At 42.7% G+C, this 26,209-nt stretch overlaps 2 protein-coding genes across 4 annotated transcripts in view; both read left to right on the top strand.

The window, feature by feature from the left end:
* The first annotated feature begins 10 nt into the window (after positions 1-10).
* Positions 11-9,930, top strand: SNAP29 (synaptosome associated protein 29). Its single transcript, XM_051634407.1, has 5 exons — positions 11-510; positions 1,995-2,191; positions 2,927-3,012; positions 4,055-4,159; positions 5,810-9,930. Exons 1-5 carry the CDS (start codon positions 316-318, stop codon positions 5,965-5,967), a joined length of 741 nt encoding a protein of 246 aa, XP_051490367.1. The 5' UTR covers positions 11-315; the 3' UTR covers positions 5,968-9,930.
* An 11,661-nt stretch (positions 9,931-21,591) lies between these two features.
* The window catches only part of CLTCL1 (clathrin heavy chain like 1), a 32,875-nt gene continuing 28,257 nt past the window's right edge, over positions 21,592-26,209 (top strand). For all 3 annotated transcript variants that reach the window (XM_051633856.1, XM_051633857.1, XM_051633855.1), the window contains exon 1: positions 21,592-21,697. In XM_051633856.1, coding sequence (XP_051489816.1) covers positions 21,656-21,697 — 42 coding nt within the window. In that variant the 5' untranslated portion in view covers positions 21,592-21,655. The remainder of the gene's footprint in view (positions 21,698-26,209) is intronic.

The following is a 26,209-nucleotide window of genomic DNA, read 5'->3' as shown; positions in this document are numbered from 1 at the left end:
TGGCAGCGCCCGCAACGGCTTCACCGCCCCGCTTTGCGCCGCCGCCGCTCCCGCCGCCGGGCCCGCGCTACGAACCCGCTCGCCCAGCCCCGCCGGCCACCTCCCCGCCGCCGCCGCCGCCACCCTTCCCGGCGCCTGTCCGCTCCTCAGCGACGTTCCGCCGCCTTCGCTCCGCCCCCAGCGCGCGCGGGAGGGGCTGCGGGCGGAAGGAGCGGGGCGGGCCTGGCCGGGCCCGTGAGGAGCTGGCGCGGAGGGCGCCGCTTCCCCGGGACGCTCCCCGCGGGCCTGCCCTTCCCGAGCCGCCCCGGCAGCGCCATGTCGGGCCTCCCGAGGAGCTACAACCCCTTCGCCGAGGAGGAGGAGGAGGAGGAGGCGGCGGCGGGCGGCGCGGAGCGGCAGCGGGCGCTGCGGCAGGAGGTGCTGCGCCTGAGCGCCGCCAGCGCCCGCAGCACCGCCCGCTCCCTCGCGCTGCTCCACGAGTCGGAGCGGGTCGGGGTGGCGGCTTCCGAGGTGGGTCGCGGGGCTCGGGAGCGAACCGGGAGCCAAGCGGGAGCGGAGCGTTCTCCGCCGGGGCGGTTGGGATGGCCCCGCCGCTGGGCCCAGGGGCTCCCGCGCCCTCAGCGGGGCCCGGCCTCGGCCTCTTGTTTTCCCTTTTTCTCCCGAAATGTCTCGTCTTCGGAGTTGCCCCGTGTTTGGGGGACAACAAATGTGCCTTTGCAGTCTGGTTTTCGGGGCGGAGGCGGTTTGTTTCTTGAGGGGAGGGAAAAAAAAACAACAAAACCCAGAGCTAAGCGGTTAAATCCTTTCTGTCTCTATAATACCCAGGCTAGGACTCAGCTGTGCTTTCCGCTGCTTTTAACAGTTCCTACAAAGTCTTTTTAATGGCTTTTAGTCTTGTTTTTTGCCTGACTAAAAAATTTGTAGCAGTTCTTCTGGGTAAGTGGAGAACCTGCCCGGCTAGTTGTTTGTGTTGTGCTCGCTTCACCCAGATTAATCACTTCCTTCGTTCTTCTGGGCTTGTTTCAGAGCACTTGTGCTCATAAGGGTCTTGTCCATTGTGTCACCTGGTCATGGGATGTTTCCATCAACTTTAGCAGTGTGGTTGCCGAGATTAAGTCAGGGGCATCCACAAGGTGCAGCAGGGGCTAATGCTCGAGGTGGTTCTTGGTGTCACTTCTGCAAAGTGGCTGACTCATGATTTGTTTGTCTAGAAAAGCACAAATGAGGAATCAAGATATTTAGACTCAGCATGGGACTCATGGTAAACCCCTGTGTGTTTGCTGCTCTGCTGAGGGAGGGAAAAATAAAAGGAGTATTCAGCTAGAATTCCCTAAAGAGAATATGAACACAAGTTCTTTGGTTTGCACTAGTCTTGGCTGCAGGCAACTTTCTTGCCAGAATTGATCTTTGAACTACTGTGGAATAGTGTTTGTGCTGCTGAATTAGAGAATAACTTAACTGTATCTATCAGAACTTCTAAATCCTACACTGTTTGTGTTAGCTCAAAGATTATTCCTGCAGTATGAAGAAATTCTGTTTACACTTATTTCCCTTGGCTATTCTGTTTCTAAACCATCAGGAACATCCCAATAATGTGAAAATAGTATCCTTTCCCAATGAAGGTGACATTCACAACTAGAAACACTTTTATCATTTCCCTGCCATAAAAATTTGCATTTTCACTGCCTCACTCCTCTGGTGCCATGCTTGTTCCACCAAGAAGAGATACAAATGTCAGCCTGAGACAAGGCCAATACAGAAAGCTCCTGGGTGCAGTTTGGAGTGGGTGTCAGGAACTTGACACTGTAGTGATGGGGATTTTGTAGCTGCTTAGTGCTGTGACTGAACAGCAACTTGATTGAAGTGCCCTGGAGGGAGTGAAAAAGCTGTATACCTTTAGAAATATGCTCCACAGATGGAGCTGTTATTTTTCTTTAGAGTGCCTGTTAGTTTATCTTCACTTTACCAGCTTTTCTTCTGCCAATATCTGTTAGGAGCTTGTACGTCAGGGAGAGGCACTGAAGCGCACAGAGCAGATGGTGGATAAAATGGACCAGGACTTGAAGACCAGTCAAAAGCACATAAACAGCATTAAGAGTGTCTGGGGGGGCTTGGTAAACTACTTCAAAGCCAAGCCTCCAGAGAACAAGCCAGAGCAGAATGGAACCCCTGAATATTCTGCCAACTGTAGGTAAGTAAAAGAGACATTTTACCTGGGACTTACCTCCCATAGCATCTCTGAAATGTCACCAGGAAATCAGAATTTAAAAGATCTATTGATTCTTTCAGGTAGACTCCTGAGATGGTGTCTAGCTCCCTTTTTCCTTTAGCTCTGAGAAAATTTTTTTGTTCTATTTGTATTTCTAGTGGTAAGAATAACTTTGTTTTTGTGGGAAATGAATTCCAACAAAATGACATGAGTAATTCCACAGAGTCTTTTGAATTATCCTGCTAACTTCAGTCTTATCAAGAAATAATTATTTGTAGCATTGACAAGCTTCCAGTTAAATACCATGTGTGACTTGCCTAGCTTCTATTAAACCTGCAAATAGAAATTAATTGTTGTGAAATTACTCTTATAGTACTTCAGCTGAGAAATTTCTGTACAGCCTGGTGATGCTGCATGGGTTGATTTCTTCCTTCCTCCTCCATCCTTGAGTAGAGGAAAGGAACAGGTTGCCTCTAAGGCAGAAGATATAGTTCTGGTTTTGATTTTAATGTTTTCATACACTGTTTTAGCATTAAAGTGACCAGTTGTGCTTTCACTGAAGAGAAATGCTAATAGTATGTTTTAAGAGAACATTTTGGATCAGCTCTGAGAAACTGGCTATTTTTTTATAAAGTTGATATGTGTTCTTATTTAACAGCCTTGGAATGAGGCCTGTGGTCCATTGGAATGCTTTCTTTTTATTCTCTTTATTACCAGGTTAAAAGAAGCAATAATATCTAGTAAAGAACAAGAGCCAAAATACCAGGAAAGTCATCCAAATTTAAGAAAACTATATAATTCAGGTTTGTTAACTTTATTTTACACTGAATGTCTGTGATCAACGTGGGGAAACCTGCACAGTGGTGAAGGCAGAGACTGCTGCCTCATGTCTGGAGATTTGGGTCCCAGCCTTCAAGGCTTTGAATTCTAGGGAATTGTGTCCTCTCATACACTTTATATTCATACTGAAGATGTGATTTATTTTTTTGTACGTGGAACAGATTTTATTTAGCCTTTTGTGTGAGGAATCTATGCTATATCCACTAAAGACTTAAAAAGCATCCAGTGCTTAGATTTGCACAGAGATGTAGTCAGGAATCACACCATGTGCAGGCAGCCTTGTCCTATGTTTGCCAAAATGTTAACTTACATGTTCAGATGTTCTCCTTTTCCACCATAATTTGCCATAGTTTTCAGATATGTTTCCCAGCCCTAGCCATTCTAGGATTCCTTATTTTTTACTTCATACCAAGGTAACTACTTAATTCATTCAAGGAAATGTCCAGGGTTTGGTCTTGTTCCTCATTCTCACAATGTACTAACTTCTGTGATGTAAAGTAACTGTTCTTTTTCAAAGTGAGGATCAGTTATTTAGTAAGAATGAGAAAGCAGCACAATATGTTTATAGTTGTAGTTCTGCAAGTAGAGAAATGCTTTTTGGTAACATGACTCTGCATTTCACTCCACATAGTATGAGAAATCTGTCCAGTAGAGGGCAGAAAAAACCTCTCTGGTGGCTTGAGTTGGGAAATCACCAACCTACCTGCTTTGGTCATTGGGTGGCTGTTTGGTTTTGTTGTTGTGTTTTTTTTTTTTAGTTTCTCAACTACACAGTAGAACTACAAAAGGCAGCCTGGAAAAAAATAATTGTAGCTTAATAACTGTTCATCTTGAGAAGTGCCTTATAGATAGTAGAGTTGGACTCTTTTGGTATTCCTGCTAACAGGTTATGGGATCACCTGGCAGCTGTGGTCAGACTAAATTTTAAAAGCCCTTCTAAAACTTTAAAACCTCTTTTTGCTAGCCTTTTATAATATCATATCCTGAACTTTATACTCTGAACAGACAATGATTTCAGCAATGAAGATTCAGTTTCTTCAGTGCAAAGGGACTCCTACCCAAAGAACCAACAGCTGCGAGCTTATCACCAGAAAATTGATAGCAACTTAGGTGAGTACTTGATTTAATACAATTTTAAGAAGGTGTTTGATGCAATGCAATTTTACATTTTTGGTTCTTAAGTAAAAAAAAAATTATTACTAAGTGATATATTGCCAACAAATGCTTTTTTGTTCAGATGGTGTTAAAAAAATAAATCAATTACTTGCTTGTGTTCTGTATTTCAAAACCATCTACATGTCAGAATCTGAAGTTTGATTGAAACATACGTTGCTCTGGGATGTCTGGGGGTCACCTACTTGCAAATGTTAACAACAAATCTGAGTTAGAAATGCATTTCACATGAAACCAGCTAGAATGGCTAGGATGCCTGGAATAGTATAAATCTACCATGGAAACTGATGTGCTCTTGGTGTCAGTGCTTCAGCTCTACTGCAACATGCTTGTGCTTTAGAAATAGACTTTGAACTGTCCCCTGAGCAAAGAGAATGGGGGGAAAAACCCCACACCAAGAGCATGAGTCCTCTTAGATCATATATTGACAATAAGAAACAATTGGTAAGTGTGACTGTGCTAGCAAGTCTGTCTTTTGAATGAGTAAATGGTGCTGAAGTATCCCATAACACTGCAGGATGTGAAAATGCTTCTTTGAGTCCCCCTGTAAGTTGACTGGAATATGACTGGGACAAGCAGCCTTATCCATCCATTCTGAAAAACCTTTTTAAGCAGCTATTATTAATTAGGAAATACTGATTCAAATTCATATCCAGATTAGACCAGTATGGATACTTACTACCTCTTTTTCTAAAGCTTGCCACTTACATTGAAAGATACATTCAACTTACTTAACTGACCTTTAAACTTGGAGATTGTACATCATCAGTTTGGACCCAAATAATTTAAATCTGGCCAGAGCTTTTGAAATGTGTTTTGCAGAAAACAGAAGAATCAAAAGGCACTAAATATTTAATTTGTTAATTTGCCATCTTTTATTAGTTCCCCAAACCATTCAGCTGACTTTTTCTTCCTTGTTCTGTAGCATACATACAAAGTGGCTCTTTGCTTACATGTGTCACTGTTTAGCTGACATAGAAAGGAGGGCCTGGGAAGAAATCAGAAAGGAATAGATCAAAGATAAATAATTAAGCATAAGAGTCAGTGGAAGCACATTTGTTCTACTCCCATGTCATGGAAAGCTTACTACCCTTGGAAGCATTCATACCAATTATGCAATGATATAATTTCCTTGTAGCCAAATTAGAAAATACAGAAATGGGACTTTACCAACTATGTAAAAGAACTAACTGCTGAAGTCTCGAGTGTATTGATGATATCTCTGCATGAAGTTTAAAGAAAAACAGTTGAAGTAGTGAGCATCTTGTGTGTGCTAAGCTGAGAAAAGATGTACACCATTTTTTATAAAATCTGGGTTTAAAAAAATATCACAGGGTATGTATCTAAAGATGCAATTTTATTTGAAGCATCTGTAGTTACCTTGTAATGGAAAAAAGAGGGAAGTTATTTCTGGTAGTAAGGTGGTAGGAGTGTTACAGTATCGGTGCTTCCACTGTTGAAGAACACTCGGACTTGAGCAGCTGTAACTGATGTTTTCTAACCCAGGGTTTTGGAGAGGAGGGAATCCTGATAGTGTCCATGCTTTATACTGCTTTGATTCCCTGTGGTCCCTCTCTTTGTTGACAGATGAGATGTCTTCTGGGTTGAGTCGTCTGAAGAACCTGGCTCTTGGTCTGCAGACAGAAATAGACGAGCAAGACGACGTGCTGGATCGGCTAACCAGAAAAGTAGAGACACTGGATGTCAATATTAAAAGCACTGATAAAAAAATCCGACAACTTTAAAGGATATTTAGGGGGTTTTTTTGTCTAGCATCAGTTCTTTTTGGATGTCTGATCTCTTAAAGCAGTACCTGTTTCTCTTTTTTTTTTTCTGGTACATTATTGATTTTGTTGTCATTAAAATAGCGTAACCTTAAGTGCAGCATAATACCTTACATTGCTTCTCAATGTACTTGGGAAAAGTGCATCTTGAGTCAAATCTCTCAGCACTCAGTAAGTGCTTTTGTGCTGGGTACCCTGCTCAGTTGTGTAACTGCCTCATGTGCGTGGAGGAATTTGCAGTCCACAAAGCTTCAGTGTCCTTGGTCTGGGAGCTGTGATGAGAAAAGTAGCTGCATTTTGCCTCTGTTTTGGGGAAGGGGCAGGGGGAACAGAATGTGCTGCTTTGTTCAGGACATATGTTGCTAATTCTGTTTACCTACAGCTATTTTAAATTCTGAAAAAAAAAAGTCGATTTCCAGCTGTAAAAATAATTCCAAGTGACTGTTCTCTGGCATTCTGGGGCTTAAGGAATTAACTGTTCTGTGGAAGTTGTAAAATATCAAGGGTGTTATGCAGTAATGAGGAGATCCTGTTTGTGTTCCCTTCCCAAAGCTGACTTTTGCCAATTGGTAGTTCCATGGACTGTGGGTTGTATGTTTGGGCCACTAAATGCTGTCACCTTTACAGTGTTTTCAGTAAAGATCTTTAAGGGTATCATGGTCTGCAAGAAATATTGACAGTGACCCAAAAAGTCTGAGTAGCAAAATGAGGAATTGAACATGTGTGGTCTTAGGGACAATTTCTACAAAAGAATCTCTATTTACCTTTTGTTCTGCTCTTCCTCAGCTTATTCAGTTAGGTGGTTATTTGAAGAATAACTTCTGTTTTAGAAATGGACGATTGGTCTGATATTGCACAAACAGATCATGGGAGGTCAATTCTTTTAACGTGTATTTCAAGTGTGATTAGGGGTTGAGCAGATGTTGTGTTTTCCTAGGTGGTGTGACTTAAGGAACTTAGCTATGGTTCATGCTTCTTCAGTGGCTTAGCAGGTATGAGAGGTTCCTAGAAGTGAAAAAAAAGCTCCAAAACATTTGTTTGAGTCTTCCAGATACAAGTTGGGCCATCCAATACATTCTATTTTTTGAAGTATCCCCGTAGAACAAACTAATTACAATTCTGCTCCAGCCTGAAGGCATGACAATGAGAAGTTGCTGTCTGAAAACAAGGAATTTATTTGAGTTTGGAGAGGCCAGGGGACCTGTGAGTGTTGCAGCACTTGCTGTCACAAATGACAGTGTCTGAGAGAGTTTTTTTTGAACTGGTGTCACATTATTTATGAATTAAAGGAGGACCTTGGTGTTTAAGGCCATCAAACTTGGATCTGTCATGAACATCATGTTCACACCTTCCCCTTTTATTTCAAGGATTTATAACCTTAATCTCTCTTGCTACACTAGGGCATCCAGTTAAGTAGCTTAAAAGCAAGTTTGAGCCTTTCTTGTTTTACTGTCCTCAAAGTTCATTTGTAGAAAAATAAATCAGTAAAAATGCAACATTATTTGGACATAATACTAGGGAAAAAAATTATTGCTGGGATGACTACGAGAGTAGATTAGTGTCTTAGATAAAAGGTGAGTTTCTGTTTCCCCTTATGTTACTGAAGTCTTTGACTTCAGTCCCTAAAAAACCACTATGAATATTTTGCAGGGACATAAAACCTCAGGAGCTATCGAGTATCTTTATTGTGCTTTAATTTGGTGTCATTTGTGCTAATTTGGAACCATAAAAAACTTTAGTAATTAATGTGTCATCTAATTTGGGTATATATCATGATTAATTCTATCCTACTGTTAGAATATTTGAGTGATATGATTTGATGTCTCAAGATGATTGATAAATGTGTCAGCCACCATGTATAAATGATACATTAATTAGTTTTCAAATGTTATGTACCCCAGTGAAGTAAGATTCACATTTTAATTATACCTGGTTCAGTTTCTTATTTGTCTTCTTTTAACAAGGGGAGAAAGACTTAAGTCATTTCTTATTCCAATTCTGATTAACAGAAACATTTGCATCTTAGAAAGGATGTATCAATTCTCCAAAACAGAGAATACCAAAAAATGGCTTAGTAATTAATAACACACTTTCTAGTGTGTAATCTGCCTTCATCTGGTGTACAACTAATTTTTTTCCAAAGACTTCGGTAACTAGGATGTCCACTGAAACTTTCTCCACTAAGTTATGGCTAATGAGGAAAAGTGTAGCTGGAGGATCTAGTTGTGTTATGTGCAATAAGAAGTGGAGCTTGAATTCAAGCTAAAATGTTTTGTTTATTTAAGAGGGAAGTGTTGCCTTCCTGATGTAAGCTATTCCTTTTTTTAGTCTTAATTATTTCACAAAATGAACTCAAGGTCTTGTTCAACTGTTTTGTTATATTTGCCTTATGAAATGTTCACTGCATCTTTGATGCCTTTAAGAACACAGGCAGGGAAGGGGAATAAAAACCATAAATGCCTGTTTTTGCTGTGGGAACCTCGTGATCCAAGCAGACCAGAAAACCAGGATCCCAGCCATGTGGAACTTACACAGAGGTCTGACTTCTCAGCTCTTCTAACAATCCCATTCACTGTCTCAGTAATGTATGTATTTGCTTAGGCTTTCCTGATCTGTTTATTATTTTTGTTTTAGTTTTTAATGGCCTTGTTTTAAAGGATTACTTGGATTTCTTTTCTGGAGGGGAAAAAAAGCTTGTGCGTGGGAATTTAATGAATTTCTGCTACGAACTGAATTCCCTTTCAGCTTTGGACAGATGCTTTATGCTGATAAAGAACTTCAGTCTAACTGACATGAGGACACAACACCATTTTGTAACAGTGATTCATTCTTTTTGCTTGTTGCAATAATTTTCCATCCTGCAGAAAGGGGATATTTGAAGAAAAAAAGATGTGATTTTTGCATTTCCAGGACATGTAATTATGCATGTGTTATGAGGGACTTATTTCAGCAGCTTTTCTTACTCTTTCCTGAGAGAGAGTTGTATTTCATCCTGGATACTATTTAAACACTTCCCTTGTGTAGGATATTGGCCTTTCAGAAGAAATGTAATACACATTCAAGCACTAACTTGATAAGTTTAATTATTTTGCCTAAATACTCGTGTTGGCATAGAGATTGGTGTCCTTGCAGCAAAATAGCTCTGGTTAATTTTATTCTTACTGGCTTGAGTAAAAGTTCAATATTAAGGTCAGAAGAAAATAGCAAAAATGTATTTTAAGTCTTCTTTATGAAAGGTGATTTTCTTCTCAAAGTTTGCTAAGAAATTTTGAAGATGTTTTAAACATTAGAAAGGAGCACACGCTTCATAGCATAGAAGACATACACAAGGCAAAAAGAAAATGGACATAACCAGTATATGATGACTAGATTCTTAGGTGTATTTGATTTTTAATTATCCTCAGCATCGAATTAAATATTGTAACAAATGATGCATAGCTGAATTTTCGTCTGTACTACAAGGATTTGTTGTGTGCTGAACCCTGTTGGGCTACTGAAATTGTTGGGGCACTATATGGTTTTTTAAAATGTGTGAAATATGTCTGAAATAACTTGCCTGGTAGGTTTTTGTGAAGTGATGTCAGTTGTTACATGGTGAAATAGAAAGTACTTTCCAGCCACTTTGCCTTCTGAACAAACAGATTTTTGTGGGCATTTTTATAAGCATAAGGTGTGTTGATTTTCACTTTGAAATATAAGGAGCTTAATTTTCAAAATCACAGGTAGTGATTCTTTGTGTCTATGACTCTTTTAAACAGTGCTTTAGTTCTATGCCATCCAGGTATAACACTTTTTATACAATTCAAATTGAACTATCTTTCTCTTTTGTTTAAATGCTAAACTGGTCTGTAGTTCAGCTATTTAGGAGACTGAATGGAATGAGAATTGAATGATAAGATGGTCAATAAAGGTGCTTATTGTTAATGGAGAGTTTTTGCATTTATTTAATGAAATTATTTTGTTACAACTTAGACACTTTCCTGTTGAAATGGAAATAAGTTTGCAGCTGGTGTTTTCTGAGAATTAAAAGAGGGCATTACATTTCTACTTGACTCTTTAGCAGATTGTTTTAGTTCCCAAAAGAGGAATTCAAACAAGCATTTGTTTTTGCAGAACTGTAACTTGTGATGAAATAATTCAAGATGTTGCTTGGAAAGTAATCTTACCATAGCACTTGGCATTTTCAGGAGTATCATAAACTGGATGTAGGAACAAGGCAGGTGCAAGGGGAATAAAGAAAAAAAAATTGCCATCCTGAAAATGTAAAACCAACAGGCCCTGTGTGGTCCCAAATTTGGTGATAGCAGGAAACTTCAGAATGTCCTGACCTTCAGTTAGGTTCTTATTTGCACATGAAGAGGGGAACTTGGCTTTTGAATTGTTTTTGTAATTTTAATTTTTGTTTAATACCATAAAGCAGAGATACAGAGTGCTATTGCAAAAGCTCTGAGAAGGGAGAGTCAAGATGATAGAGAGAGATTGATGAGTGTTTTAAAATTCAGGTAGCTTTGTTTTGCTGCCTTTACACTGAGTTTTTCAACAAATAGGAATTGAGAGCTCTGCCATCTCTGCACTTTACTGTTGCATATGGAAAAATCAAAGTAATGCAAAGAGCACAGTGGGAGATGGGAGAGAAAGCTTTGGGGGCAGAACTGAAAGCTGGGTAGGGCTTGAGAGCAAGCAGGGAGATATCCCCAGAAAGAGCCAACTGCCAAATTGGGAAGATCCCTGAATGCCAGGCAGGGTTTTCTAAATACAGTGACTTTGGAGCCCTGCCTCAGCTATAAAAAGTCCAGATGGATTGTGACTTCGCTGTTGTTGAGGCAGGACCTAGAAAATGGGTTTTCAGCTCCAGCTCTGGATGTCTTGGGGAAAACAATGGACCTCCTTGGCATCTTCATTCTGGATCTTTGTTTTTCTTCCATGTTAACTGTAAATCTGTTTGTTCTGTGAATGGATAGCAGCCATTTGCCAAGGGTGAGCTCTGTCTGCAGATCAGCATGCTGAAAACCTGCTAGAATTTCTAGTGCTTGGAAGAAGAAACCATTGCCCAGCTCCAGTGTCTTGCAACCTTCCAGGGTCAGTTAGGGCAGAAAAAGTACGAAGTGTGCCACCAAGGCTATTCTGTTTATTAACCCTTCATGCAGAAAGGAAACAATAGTTTGGAGTGTGTTTGTCAGGTGCTTACAGCCCTAGGGAGTGGGAGATGCTGCCCAAAAAAGCGTGTCATTTAAAAACAGGCATGTTAGAGCTGTCGGGAAAAATTATAGACTTGGTTTTACTTCAATGTCTTAGTGACATTAGGTATTTTGTAAAATAGGTAAAGTGTAGGCCCTCTACTTCTGACTTTTAGTCTCTCCCTAGATTGAACAAATTATTAATCAGTTTGTTTTGTCTCACAGAGCATTTCTTATGTCTTTCAGAAAATATTAATTAGACTGTCATGATATGGAGAGAAGGATGTTCTGTCCCAAATGACAGAATTGCAGTAATTCAGCCAGGGGTTAATTTTTGTTGGGACATGTTGAGCAAGATCTAATCAACTAAAACTGAACTGCAACATTAGCTAAAGTGCAGATGAGAAAAATAGCTTGTCAGTGTTCTGTTATCAATGCACCAACCTTATTAAACCACAGAACAACTCTAGAATACTGCACACCAGCATTTGTGGCACAGCAAATGCAGCCTTGTTCTCAAAAGACTTAAAAATGGCCTTCTAGGTACGGAAGAGCTTAGTGGGTCTGCTCTGTCCCTCTCCTAATTAAGTGGCAGAGTCTTCCCTGTTGAGCAAAAATGTCATGGGAACTTTTGTGCTGAATTACAGGAGAAAATACTGAACAGATTCCTCTGTTTTTTGGAAACAATTTCTCATAATGCTCACTTGTATCAATCAGGGGAATGTCCTTCCATACCAGTGCTGTTTTCAGAAGTCCGTTTAAGTTGTACCTGAGCTCCTCTCTCTGATCTTTAATTATTACTGACTTTGAAAAGTTGTTTTCCTCAGCCATATCCCTAAGCAATTTCATGTGCTGCCCAAGCAACATGTTCATTATTGAAATTTGTGTGATTTAAGAATTTCCTGGCACAGTGATTGCAAAACATGTGGAAGGAAAAACAGGATTTTTCCATCTCCAGGTGTTAAGTGTACTGCCTGAATCTTTGCTCTTGACCCTTTTGAAAGGCTTTTTGTTGAGCTGCACTTCAACTGCTCATCCTGTGCAGTGTCTGAGAATGATGGTGCAGTCAGACTGTCATCCTGGTGGCTGCAGGTGGTGGAAGGAAGCTCATTCTTAGGAATCTGATGTACCTGACTGCTCCAGCATTTCTAGCTTTGAATTTCTGGAGTTGTTTTCCTTTCTGCAATCTCCATAAGCTAAATAAACACTTATTTGAATTGCCTGCTTTTTGGGTTTTTTTCAAACACTGCTTAGAGTGTTTGAAATGCAATGTGGAGGCCCTATCCCCCACTCAAGCCAACACGTGGCAGCCTGCCAGGAGCCTGAGGGCTTCACCTGTGCCCAAGTGAGGTAACAGCACAACCAAAGCAGCTCCTCACCCTAGGAGGCAGCAGCACATTGATGGTTTCCCTGCACCACTGGACAGCAGCAGCTAGTGGCAATGACAGAGCAGTGGAGTTTGGGTGCATCAGAAGGTAAGAAGCCAGAGCCTTAGCTCAAGAATGTGCTTATTTCAGAAATCGGCAGATATTTATTTTGAGCACATTAAAACCATTAAGCTTCCTTACATCTTTGCCATTAGGCACATGTAGAGGTATTGGTGAGTCAGTCTGGCTTGTGTTAATGATCTGCCTGAGTCTCCAGGGGATGTCTCTGCTTCCCCTGTCTCAAGTATCAGGGTTATGAAGCCAATTCCTGTAAGAACTATTTTCATTTGCTATTTAAGAAAATCCTTAATTCTGATTTACCCTTCCTTGAAGTAGTGACAAAAAAAGGAATTAGATCACTTTGAAGAGACATTTGTTAAGCCTCTACAACATTTTTTGCATACCCAAAGTACTTAAAATGAGCAGTCTTAAGGAATAGAACTTCTGATGGTAGGTGCTCTGTTGTGTAGCTGTTCAGTCATCTGTAGGCCATGTAGTATAACACTGTTTTATTTTGACTCATCAACTGCTCTGTGGTTTTAGTACCTCTGTCTATAGTATGGAGTGACTGGAAGATTGCCAAGCAAAGGAAAGTGTGTGAACAGCCATGAGGAATATTATGTAAATCTGGTGAAAAGGGGCAATTAAAGGCAGTGTTGAGATATAATGGAAAATAGACAATATTGAGCCTCATCAGAAATATCAACATAAACAGCAGCTACTGCACAATGTCTCTGAAATGAACTTTGGTGCTTTAAATAACTGCATTCTACAGAAAACAGATGGATTCTGAAATGTCTGAGCAGGCTTCCAGAAAACAGTTTGGTCTTCAGGAACACGTCTGTGTTGATGTTCAGCATATCCTCCTGGCACAAGGGGACAAAAGGCTCATTTTCCCTGCTGTTTTATTTACATAATACAGAGAGAAGCTGGAAAGTTGGATTACATGCAAGCCTAATATAGCTAAAAATAATATTGTGTGTCGTATGTAACTATGAATGGAGATGAATAGAGAGGAAGTGATATCTGAGATTAGCAGTATAAATGTTGCCTTGTTGCTTCATAACCCAACAGCTGAGGAGGTAACACACCAGGGAAACAAATCAGGAAGCCCTAAACTGACCAGTAGGACCATGCTGACAGCTTACCAGAAACTTGGCATCTCTGACAAATCCAACTGGATCATTTTTTGACAAGAATGGTACTGGGAAGGTACAGACCATTCCAAAATGTGGACAGATTTGGGTTGTGTTTTAATCCTGTAGTCTAGATTTGACCATCCTTGTTCTGGAATAATTGATCAAAAAGCTCAACACAGTTTCATGTATTTTACCAGACATTTATGCAGCCATTTGTTCACTCACTTTGTGAATGAGTAGAATCAGTCACAGCCCAGGCATAGCAAATCAAGCTCCTGTTTGCAGACACAAAGTTGGCAATATGCATTAACTGAACATAGTTCTTGCATCAGGCAACACATCATGTGCTGCCTCAGTCACATTCTGAGCTAGAAGATAAACACACAGATATTTAAGGATCTTTGGGAGGGCCCATTAATGTGGTTATTTCTTAAGACTAAACTTGTTTCTTTCAATTATTTATTTCTCTTCCAGCATAACCAAAGAAAAAAAACAAACAACAGCTGCTTATTATTCTTAACAGTCAAGTTTCAGTCTTCATGAAATGGACAGAAACACACAAAGACTTCTGATGTGCTCTTGCTACAGAGCCTTAATCGAATCAGAATTTTAAACTGGATCACACTAGACACCAGCTGAGGAGGAAAAAATTACTTGTGGAGAACTAGGATTGAAGAGGGAAAACTGACACTGGGACTAGAAATCATTCCTTTGCTTCCTGTGTGCAGCATTGCCTGGTGCAGAAAGAGGGAGGCGACTAAAAGCTGCTGCATAACTGGATCTCCACACATTCTTTTCAAAATTAGTACTTCATTAGATCACATTTTTCCACTATGAGGATGAAGAATCTGCAAAGAAATGTGCCCACAAAATGCTAAATAAATGGTTTCACTAGCACTTTGTATGCTCCTCCTTTCATTTTTGTGTTTGCTAAAGATATTCTGTGTATCTGGGAAAGCACAGTTTGCCAAAAATCAATTTGTGACATCAATTTTATGTTGCAAGGCACCCCTAAGGCCTTTAAAAAACCAGAAAGTACCAAATACTCTTTACATACAGGAGGTTCTTTCTAAAAAGACAAGTATTTCTAAAAAGATTAACCATACTCAAAAAAGATAGGATTGTAAATTCCCTCTGCTGCTAGTTAAGGCTGCCTCTGCACAAGAGGTTTTCTGCCTTTAACCTCCCTCATCCAACAGGATCAGTGACACTGAAAGCACTGGCATAAAGGGACACAGCTGTCTTAAGCTTGTGTCATCTGTATTCATTCTAGTGACAGGGTAGCTAAATTGCTTTTATATTGCTTCTGCTAGCACTGGCAGGATTTTTTCTAAAGGTAATTTAGACATTTTGTTATTTGAGGAATTTGAGCATGTAAGTCTCTGCTTACCTACATTTTACTCTAACACAGCTGCCTTGCTCATTATTTTCTCAAAAATCTAAAAGGTAGAAAACACAGATGGTTGTTGAACCTCTCTGGGCAACATCTTTGTGTTCTGTTTGTGTCTTGACAATTCTAGTTAAGACTGAAGTTCCAGAAAAGCCAGTTTGTTACATTAAGGTTGTACGTGTCATTAAGAACCATGAAATGGAGAGAACTTCCATTAAAACCTGTTCCACAAACAATTCAAGACAGAGAAAGCCAAGACTGAGTAAGAAAATTAGGGTGACTTTTATCTTCAGCTTCCTGAAATCCTACAAGCTGATAGAAAAACAAAATAAAACAGGGCTTTTGAAGGGGAGAACATAGTTCTGGAAATAATGTTGTTTTCAGGAAGGGATTTCTGAACTTATCTTTAAATTTCATGCCAACAAAGGCACAGATTCATAAAGAGCAGGAATTTAGGCATAAAGAAAGGGAATACAAATATTTTATGAATGATAAAACTAATTCAAGAAGGTGCAGACCCTGGTCAAAGATCTTTTTTCCATTATTTGGGTTGACTGCTACATAGATTTGTCAGTAAGGGCTGAATTCCCACTTCAGCCATTCTTTATTTCCTTCTAAATAAAAAAAACCCCAAAAAACAAAAAACTGTTTCCACTCTCTGGCTGCCTGTTTTCCTGAAACTTGCAGATACTGAGTATGTTTGAGTTTATTCCTCTCTATCACATATGGCTGAATTTGACCAATGGTCTCAAAACTTTTTATAGTGGGGAAAAGAAAACAGGAAAACCCAGGTCATAAAAGACCAGCATGGTCATAAAAGACTTGTTTCCTTCTGGGGATGAGGGGAATTCATAGCTTATGAATTTTAGAGAGTGCTTCTTTCTAGGACTAAGAGAAGGGGAAATATATTTTAAAGGCCCTGTAGAAAATTAGAAGTCTGTTTACTCTCTGCATGGCTTACTACTACACTTCAAAATATAAAGGCGTGTCTGCTTTTCTTGGCTTTATTCTATTTCCTGGATCTTGTAATAATGACAAGAAAATTAACACTGAGGTTTCCCTGTCAAGGATCTATTTAAAAGGAAATAGCTGGAGGGCCTAAGCAGTCAATACATTCAGCATTTCCCAAATTCACCCTGTTAATCTGCAATTAGAAAACATTGGCTCATTCAGTCTTGCTGTAGGACAGAGGTAGTAATAATCACAAGACCCCTTCAGGTCCTTTCCAGCCTTTTATTCTCATGTCCTATTTATGCACACTTCCTACTTATGCTCCTAAATGGTATTTAACCCTTCAGACCATTTAGGCTAAGATCTTACTTGCTCTATTTGTAACTGTAACTTGGCTCCTGAACTAGCAAAACTAGCAATAGATGCCCACCTGATTTATTTTAGCTACCTTGTTTCTTTCCATTAGTTATATTTTCAAATAACATGTTCACCCTCTATGCAAGTGATGGATAAGCTAGAAAACATTCTGGAGGAATTCAGCTTCTAAAAAGGTTGACATAGCAAGCAGCCCTGACCCATCTGTCAGGGTTTTGAAGACCGACTTGGACTCCTATGCCCTTTACTCAGCTTTGCATCACTGACCAGGAGACCTGTTTTTACAAGGCTGGGCTGGAGGAGTTGCCATTTCAGCTCATAAACTGCCCTGCAAGTAATTCAGCATCTGTGCAGCAAACCCTGCAGAACATAAGTGTCAAAAGAAGACACAAATGACTGTATGAACACATGGAGCATGAATGTCTGCACAGTGCACAAAGACAGGCAGACATGGCTTCTTTAGGTGGAAATGCTTCTGGGAGGAAAGGCAGGCATATTGTTGGTGAGTTACAGGTAAATTACGTATCATCATGGCACTGGCTCTGTGGGGAATCTAAAGACCTCCAGCCCACACTGCTACTGTCTCTAGACACTTCTGTTCATTGTGACATTAAATGCCATCAGAATCTATCATCTCCAGATCTTCCAATACACAGGGAATACAGGATGGGGCTTCACATAGCAAACTAATTTAGTAAAGTGACCTTTATCAAGAATGTGTCAGGAGTTAAATCCACCATAACAGCAGTTTTCCTTTAATGCTAGGTGTGTACCACATTCTCTTGCCAGAGAATGAACCAAAGGGAATTAAAACATTAAACAGTTACATACTGAACAACTCCAGCAGATTCTTTACATTTAAAATATTTTTTTCAAAAACGTTACTTTTACAATTGTTACCAGTCTGCTCTCAGGAGCTTGCACAATCCCAAAAACCACAGAAGAAATTCACCCAGAACCTCAGAGTGCTTTGTATGGCCCAGAGTTATGTGTTCAATAACAAGAACAGATGGGAAAAGAGGAATTAAATTCCAGGGCAAAAGAATATTACTCAAATGGAATTTTGCACTAAAATGGAGAATGACTGCGGGACATGTAGAAGGGAGTCAGTTTTGGAAGGGAGATGATGACAGGAGACAGCTCTTGACTCAGCAGTGAGGAGCCTGTTGGAAGGAGAGAGAAGAAACAGGCGGGAGGAAAGGGGAGGGCTCCACCATCTCCAGGAGACAAGCTGGAAAGAAGTCCAAGGAGTGAGGGTGTGGTTTGAAAAACAAGGAGTCCAATTTCAAACTGGATCCTGAAGCAAACAGAGCCATTAGTGAGGGCCGTGAGATGCATGAAATGTCAGTTTTCCCCGTGAGAGAACAAATCAGAACTTTTGGAGTTGTGTTGTGATGCTCTGTCTTTGCTGCAACACAACATCTTTGTGCTGTGCCTGCTGACTAAGTGTTCCCAAGGTTTGCCTGTATCTGTCAGGCAAAACACAGCCAGGCAACACACAGCTGGGAACAGCTGCAGATCAACCAGGCTGCACCCACTGCTGGGCCACACACAACAGCTCTCCAGCAGTTTGTAGTGTTCAGCCACAGGGATGTGCAAGGCCAACTGCAGACCCGCTGTCCCTTGGAGCTTTGGCTGTCCACACACTCAGGCAGATCTCCTGCTGTCAGCAAGTAGATGCTCTCTCATCTAGACCAGAATATGTGATGGTGTCTTTTTATTTTTTATCAAAACAGCAAAGTGGCCAAACATTTGCAAATTGAACACTTTTGTAGTTAAACTGTGGTTTGAACTGATGTTGTGGAACAAGACTGAGAGGAGCATTTAAAAGAAATGCAAGTTGCTTTTCCAGTGAGACTTTCTTGGCTGATTCTGTGTGAGGAAGATTAGGAACATGCACAACACATGTAAGATTTTTCCATGTAAATAACAGCCACTCCAAGACAAAAATGCAGCTCTTCTCAGAGCTGTTCTCAAATAATGGAAAAGAGAGAGCATCAGGCTGCCATCCATAGGAGAAGCCAGAAAACCAAACATCTGGAAGAGAGCAGCCTCTGAAAACATAGAGGAACATTTACCAGGAGCTTCTCCATTTTTGTTGTTAGAGGATTGCTAGAGATTTTCCAAAGGAGTGAGAGAGCAGCAGTGAACTATTCAGAGGAGTACTAGCACAGCAAAAGTTGAGAGACATGAGACCCTTTACATTTCCTTTTCATAGGCTACAGTTTGTAGGAGAAATACCTCAAATAAAGCCAGTAGTGCCTTTCCATTAAGAGATCCCAAATTAAATATAAAAAACAAGGGTAAGAGACTTAGTTAAATGCACACAGCTGACTGTACAGAGGTCAGTTTCTTTAGCTATGGAAGCTCAGCTAGTTGGAAACTGGAGAAAAGATGGCAAAATACTTTTCCCATTTTTTTTTAAATTTATGTCAAAATCTCCAACACTACCAGCTACTGCACTTCAGGGCTGATCATGCTTGCAAAGAGTAGAGCCATGTGATAAAAAAACAACAGGTATTTACACACAGAAGAGGGAAGGAAGGCACAAATGAGAGAGACATCACCAGACAAAAGTGTGGCAAAGCACTTTTACATAAAGTGAGGTGCTTTTTTTTTACTACAGAAATTATGGGATGTTGTAATTAGGATTTGGCCAGCTGGGAGTGGGCATGAAGCATTATATTATTAAAACGGGATTGGAGAACTACAACAGACCTTTAATTTTAATTATACTTTAACAGAGTCTTAATTTCCTTAGCCAGTGATCTCTCTAGTTCATGTCAGCAGTTTAGTGCCAGACTACTAAGAGTGACTGCACACAACACAGTGATTTTTGTGCACTTGTAGCCCTCGATAATAAAATGTCTTAGAGACTGAAACCTGGTGTTTCTTTCCTTTGCCATAATTTGCTTAAAAATATAAATGATACAAAAATATATATCACAGAACTAGGTACACTACTTAAAAGGTCTTACTTCATTTGTGAAGTAAGTTGTAAAAGTCTATTGCTCTTTTGTTTTGGTTTTTTTGTTTTGGTTTTTGTAAACAGAGTTAGTTATCTATAAATTAGAAAGCAATTTGAGCTCTGGATATAAATAATTAGCATCCCTAGAGTGATTGTGAAGGAAGGCAGCAAACAGGAGCAAACACAGAACAAGTTCATTCTACAGAAATGATCATGTCTTGACATCCCATTGATGGTCTTGTCCTGCAACACTGCTGACTCGCCCTCATTTAGGACCCTGCTACAGGTCATCCACCCTGAATAAACTGCTACTAAGAAACCTATTGACTCAACCCAATTCAAACCCCTCTTGTGGCCATATGAAGAAAATTTGTCTCCACCCCAGTGCCATTTTTGCTTGCTGTTGAGGGAACAGATCTTGGTGCTTAACCCCAATGTTGAGTCCTCCAGGGAGAGCTACTGATCTCAGATTTTCTGAAGGATGGGGAGTTATCACCAGCACTTTCTGACACCTGTTCCAGGGTCTGTTCAGGGTGTCCTTAACCCAGCTGTAGACCTCAAGACCTTCCCACACATGGCAAAGGCTTCCCCATGGCTGCAGCCATTGTCTTTGTCAGTAGGAAGCAAGGGGTCTCAGCAGTGCCATGCCTACAATTCCTTTGGAAACCTAGCCCCGTTTTGGCAATTCCCAGCCCCATATATTAAAAATGAATGAGGTTAAGAAAAAATAATGAGGGTTTAAATCGGAATATATTTGGAATTGTTTTCATCTGTCTTCTGGTTTCAAGTCTTCAGGGGTCCCTTGTTCAGCTTTTCTTTGCAACCCACAGCATGAGAAACTAATTTGTAAAAAATTAAATCAGAAGTCCTCCTGTAATCTCGTGTTTCCCAGAGCTCAGCTCTCTGGGAAAACGTGAACAACACGATGCTCCCGGTAAAACTGCCGGAGGTAGCAACACTGCAGCAATCCGCTTCCACCTGGAGGGATTACTGTAATTTAGGGGAAACATAGTAGCAGAAATGTTACCTTCACCTCCCCCATCTGATACCAATAGGCAGGTAGGAGTGCTGGAACAGCTCCTGCGTGTTGGACCCGTCACTGTTACTCCCTAACTTTCCAATTCACGCTGTCAGCTCTCTGGGGAAGGAAACCCACTGCAATTCAGCAATCCACGAGGGCAGAAGAGCAGGATGGCTTTTCCAACATACCTTTTAACCGGTGACAGGCCTCCCCGGCTCCCTTCGCGCCCGGCCCCGCAATGACCCGTCGGCGGGTACCGGGCCCGGCGCCTCGGGGCTCCCGGGGGCTGCTGAGGAGCCGGGGCCGCCCGGGGCCTCACGCCCCGTGACTGTCAAAAGCCACGCGTCCCTCTGTGTCCCTGAGGCCAGGGCGTCCCAGTGTCCAGGCCGAGCAGGAGGAGGAGGAGGAGGAGGAGGAGGAGGAGGAGGAGGAGGAGGAGGAGGAGGAGGAGAGCCGCTCTTCGCCACAACCAGCCACCACGGCAGGTGCCCGCGGGCACAGGCCTGCTCCCGGCCCCCCGGGGGCCACAGCCGGGCAGTCCCCTGCCCCTCTCCTCACCCACAGCGGGAGCTCCCCAGCCCTGAAGGGAGCATCACCCCCAGCACCGACCCCCGCGGGGAAGGGACCGCGGCCCCGGGCGGGGCGCTGGGGCCGGGGCGGGGCGGCCGCAGGGACAGGGCGCGAGGGGCGCAGCGCCCACCCGCGCGTGGGGCAGGGGCGGGTCACGTGAGTGCTTGTGGCAGCAGCGGAAGGATACCTGGGCTCTGACCACCCCTGCCGCCCATCTCCGCTGGATGCAGCAGGGGCGGGGGCGGCTCCCCCCGCCCCCCCCCCCCTTGAAGCCCCCTCCCCAGCCCCTCCGCTTGGGGGGAGCAGGGAGGCGGCGGGGCAGAAGAAGGCGGCGGGGAGTGAGGACGGGCGAGAGGCGGGAGCGATGGGGAGGGGAAAGAAACGCCGCGGGGAGGGACTATTTGAGGAGACCCTGGCAGGCTGGTGAGGTGCGGAGTGATCCCGCCGCCGGAGTGAGCGGCCCCGAGCCGGAGCAGCCGAGGCAGCCGAGCCCGCCGGGGCAGCCTCCCAGCCGGGCACTGGGCCTGCGCCGCCCCCCCCCCCCCCCTCCCGCCGTGTGGGGTGCGCGGCGCCTGCCCCGCTGCTGCCGCCCGCCCCGGCCCCGGCCCCGGCCCCGGCCCCTGCCCCAGCCATGGCCCAGATACTGCCCATTCGCTTCCAGGAGCATTTTCAGGTGAGCGGGCGGCGCGGGCGGTGGAGACGCGGGGACGGGGCTGCGCCCCCCTCCCCTGCCTCCCCCTGTCCCCTCAGGGGAGGGGGGCCGCGGCCTAGGCGGGTCTGGGGGCGCGCTGAGGGGAGGGGGGAGCTGGGCCGCGGGGACGCCTCCTGCGGGCGCTGTGGCGGGGAGACCCCCTCTGCCTCCTTCCCTCCCCCGCGGTGCGGGGCTGCCGTCCCGCTGGGCGCTGCGGGAGGGCGCGCGGGGCCGAGCCCGCCCCCGGTGCGGGTTCCCGGGCTGCCGCCTCCGTCCGTCCATCCGTCCCTCCATCCCTCCCTCCTTCCCTCCATCCATCCCCCGGGCTGCCTTTCCGCAGCCTGCGGAGCCGCCGCGATTTGTGCAGAGTCACTCGCCGCCCGAGGGACCTCCCGCTCCGGGGAGGGGGAGGCGCCGGGCCGGGCTGCTCCCCCGGGGCTCCCCCGCCTCAGCCCTCGGTGGGCGCCTGGGTCTTGCAAAGCTGTCGAGGCTTTTTTTTGTGTGTGTTTTTTTGTCTTTTACCTAAACGGTCATCAGCCTGCGGATCGCGGAGGTTCCTGGGAACCGCTTTCTGTGCAGCTGCGAATTGGGAGGAAATTGGTGAGATGAGGTGCAAGAAACCGTTTGGACTTGGAAGCTGCACAGCCTCCCTCCTTCCAAACATAACAATATTCTTAAAAAGCCCTCCCTAAAAAGTGACATCGTTCTGTTCTTAATAGTCTGTGAAAGCTATGGTGCCAGCGTTGGAAAAGATCCATGACTAATGGATGCAGCACAGACAAACCGGTTTATCTGTCTCCTTGTGAACTAGTAGTGAGAGAAGGTTGTAAATGGAGTGAGGGAACCGCGGTCTCTGAACATGCAGTTTGAGGCAGGAATTAAAGGAATTTGCTAAATGAATGAGAGAACAGGAAGTGGACTTGGCAAGTCATCCTGCTGTCTCTGCACCGCCCCTTTCTGTCAAATGGGGCATCCATTTCAAAATATGGACTGGGTATCACCCATCGGTGGGGACTGTGTGCCCCTTGAAGTGTTTAGGCTTGGGAAATTGTTATTGATGCTTCCAGCTCCTTTTGGGAAGTGTTTTTTCTGCCTGACTGGAAGAACTGTCTCGGTCACTGCAGAAGGAGCCCTAGCCTGCAAAACAGCAATAGGGCAAACTCCAGAAGTGTCTGGTCTCTGTGCCCGAGGGGGCAGACACACCTGCTCCTCAGAGTTGTCATGGGTTGGGTTGAATATAATGAAGAAGAATTATACTGTCACTTCTCCAACACCCCCCCACTACACCCCAGTACAGCAGTGATTGTAGTAACTAACTCTCCTTAGAAAAAAATGATAGTTTTTATGATTTAGCAATAGCAAACGTAGCGAATCCTCCTGAATGTATTTGGTCTATACAATAATGATGAGCAGGCATCACACTGAGTATGTCAGAGACGTAATGTACTGCTTTGCATATTAAATGACTGTTTCTGTGATGCCTGGTGTTGTGTGTCTTGTAACACTGCCAATATTAGCATTGTAGAATTTCTGTTTTGGGTGGGGGGCTAGCAGCTTCTCAGGGGATTTGTACTGAAGTCATATTCTATTTTTTGCTACCACCTGCTTTTGCGCCTAAATAATTTGATCTTTTTGAAAGGACTAAGTCTGTGCTTGAGGGACTTTTCCTGAGTGTGGAGGCTGCACAGAGGAGCAGAGGAAGCCTTGGGACCCCTGCTGCTAATGTGTAGAACCAAACTCTTCCTCAGGATTCACTCTTTCCTACTTCTCCCCCCAGTTTGAGTGTAGTAGCTCCAAAGCAGTACTCTGCTGAAGAGAAACTGAGATTAGTGGTAGCTGGGAGTAGGAATGTAGTCAGCCTCCTCAGTGCTGCTTCTACAGTTGGCTCTACACGGTGAGATAAATGGAGAGAGAAATCATAAGGAATGTGGGAACTGGTAATGTTTGCTCTGGCTCGATATCTGCAGTACAGTTTTATCAGCTCTAACTTAATATGTGTTGTAAACATTTATAGTCATGAATAAATTATACATGCTGCTTATTATTGACTGCTAGGGAATTAATGAAAAGATTAGGTCTTTCCTTTTATAAAGCTTCACTGTCACTCATATTTAGCTTTATCAGCTTAATCTCCTCCCTCCCCCATTACTTCCAAGAAATTGGCTTGGCTACAGTTGAATTGTTATATTGAAAATTAGTGTAACAGATCTAGTATGCTGCTTTATGATGTTAAATCCAAAACCATTACAGTTCCTTATAACTGTGCCGTGTTTCAGTAATCCTACATTAAATCTTTGTGTACCTTCAGTCAGTCTGTGTACTGTTTATACCTTATATGGTTTTAAGTAATTAGCTATTAGTGCAATAAGTATGGAATTCTGAATTTAGCCAGTTACTGATGAAACATTATTTCACTTAAGTTCAGAATCTTGTATGCACTTTACTAAAAGAAGAATTGAAGGATGCAGAAAGTGCTCTGCAGATAAACTAAGTCTAAGTTTCAGTGCTAAATACTGAACTGTTCCCTCCCACTGTCTCTAGCTGGAAGTGGATAAATGATAGCATGAGGTAAAACAGTGATCTTGGTCCATGTAAAACTGGAGGAGTAGCAGAGATCAGATTATTTACATTCCTTGTGAAGCTCATTTCGCTGTGTTGATCATATTCCTGCCTGAACCATAGCTCCAAGCTTGCGCAGGAGGAGTGACTGTCAGTCTCAGTACATGTTATATTTGAAGCTGTTGCAGCTTGTGTGAGCATGTGAGCTGAAAGGTGGAGAATACCTGCAGTAAAAGAAAGGTATCCAGGTCTTGATGTAGTCATCAGGCTGAGAATGAACTCAAGTCTTACTGTTTATTTAGCTCCATTTAATGCAATTGAACAGTTTTTAGATGTGAACTCGGCAGTGAGTTTTCAAAATTTTATAAAGAACTTTCATCTTGCTCCTTGTTCCCGCAGAGGGTACCATTATTAAGTCCAATAGCAATGAAGAGGAGTATGATAAGCACTTAGTTTTTACCCCTGATAGCTGACCAGCTGCAGCAGCAGTACATGCCAGCTCTGCTGTAGTGAAGTACTTGTACACACTTAAGCTACTGTGATTTAATCAGGTTCTTAACTCCAGTGCTTCTGTTGGAGCAGTGAATTATAAATTTTTTACCAGATTGAACTCCTCCAAGGGGATTGTAGTTTACAATGGAAATGCTGTAGAAGACTAAATATACTGGGGCATAGACTGGAAGCAGTACTACTGGAATTCAGTGTACAAAGTGTTCTTGATCTAAAATTAAACTTTTCCTTTACTCAGTCATTGCTTGTCTCTTAAAAGTTTGTCTTTGTTCCCTTTTGAGCTTTTATTTTTTTCAGTTTTCACTAGCAAAAACCTCTTCTTGCCAGCAGAGAAAGCTGTTGCTTATACAGTCTCAGGTTCCCGGGGTGGGGGCTTCTTCCTTTACATGGACAGAGAAATGGATCTGTAGAGGGAGTTTTAGTATCTGTTGAGTAATTTTCTGTTGTGCTCTCTTGAGCACAGTCAACTAACATGAAAAAATTTGTGTGCATGATGTGCTCCTGATGCATAAATTTTATGCATCTTGGTGCGGCACTGAGAAACTACTGTATCCTGGTTTTAAATGTAAAGGATGTAGATTTACTTCTGTAATTTTCTGGACAAAAACACTTTCTATTTGGGTAGTCTGAGGAGTCTTGTTGAGAAATTGCTATCTTTTGTGCAATAGGCATGACTGAGATGAAGTATAATAGCTTTCATGAGTTTACTTTGGCTAGACACATGCACTTAAAAGCACTCAGGATATTTGCAAGCTGCAAATGACTTTTTGGACTTGTATTCAAGAGGTGGGGCTCCATATCATGACTTGGTTCAGCTATTTAGCACTGAAGAGCCTGTATTTCCTCACTGGATTTAAGAGTGCCCCCCATGTGGTAGGCAGACTCATTCACTGTGTGATCCAATGCTCCTCATAGACATAAAGAACAACTTTTTATGTAGGGAGTAACTTTTATTTAAGATGAAAGCCTGATTGCATTGGCTTGTATTGCATTACTGAAACTTGAGTATGTAGAGATCAGCAGTTATGGAGCTGAATAGCTCTTCATTAGTAAGTTGAATAGAAAACAATTCCTGAAGCATTTTTGGGCACAGTCCTGACACACCACACTTCTAGGCATCTGTTACATACCCAATTTATGATTTAGTGGGTAGCTTTACAGAAGCTGTAACAAGTCATGGTCAACTGACTCAAAACACACTAAAACAGTGTTTATGACACCATCGTGGGGCTTGTTGCCCAAGGGGTTTAGTTTATTGCATGAAGGTCCTGATGGTATGTATCAAAGGAGTTTAATGACTCACTGATGCTGGTGGTGTTTTCTGTCCTGCCTCCTTGAGGGCAGTCATTTTTTCACTTGTACTGCACTGAAAAGCAGTGTAGGTTAATCCCTTAAGAAGCTTCAGTGAAGTTGATACAGTTCCTG

The sequence above is a fragment of the Apus apus genome, chromosome 16 (genome assembly GCF_020740795.1).
Source record: "Apus apus isolate bApuApu2 chromosome 16, bApuApu2.pri.cur, whole genome shotgun sequence".
NCBI classification, from domain to species: Eukaryota; Metazoa; Chordata; class Aves; order Apodiformes; family Apodidae; genus Apus; species Apus apus.
Note: the sequence above shows the minus strand (reverse complement) of the source record. Positions and strands in the feature narration are given on the sequence as shown.

Excerpts from the sequence above, each read along its gene's own strand:
- SNAP29 (XM_051634407.1), top strand. The coding sequence starts at position 316 with ATGTCGGGCCTCCCGAGGAGCTACAACCCCTTCGCCGAGGAGGAGGAG. Across the intron at positions 511-1,994 it reads TCGGGGTGGCGGCTTCCGAG|GAGCTTGTACGTCAGGGAGA; the intron begins GTGGGTCGCGGG and ends AATATCTGTTAG. Across the intron at positions 2,192-2,926 it reads GAATATTCTGCCAACTGTAG|GTTAAAAGAAGCAATAATAT; the intron begins GTAAGTAAAAGA and ends CTTTATTACCAG.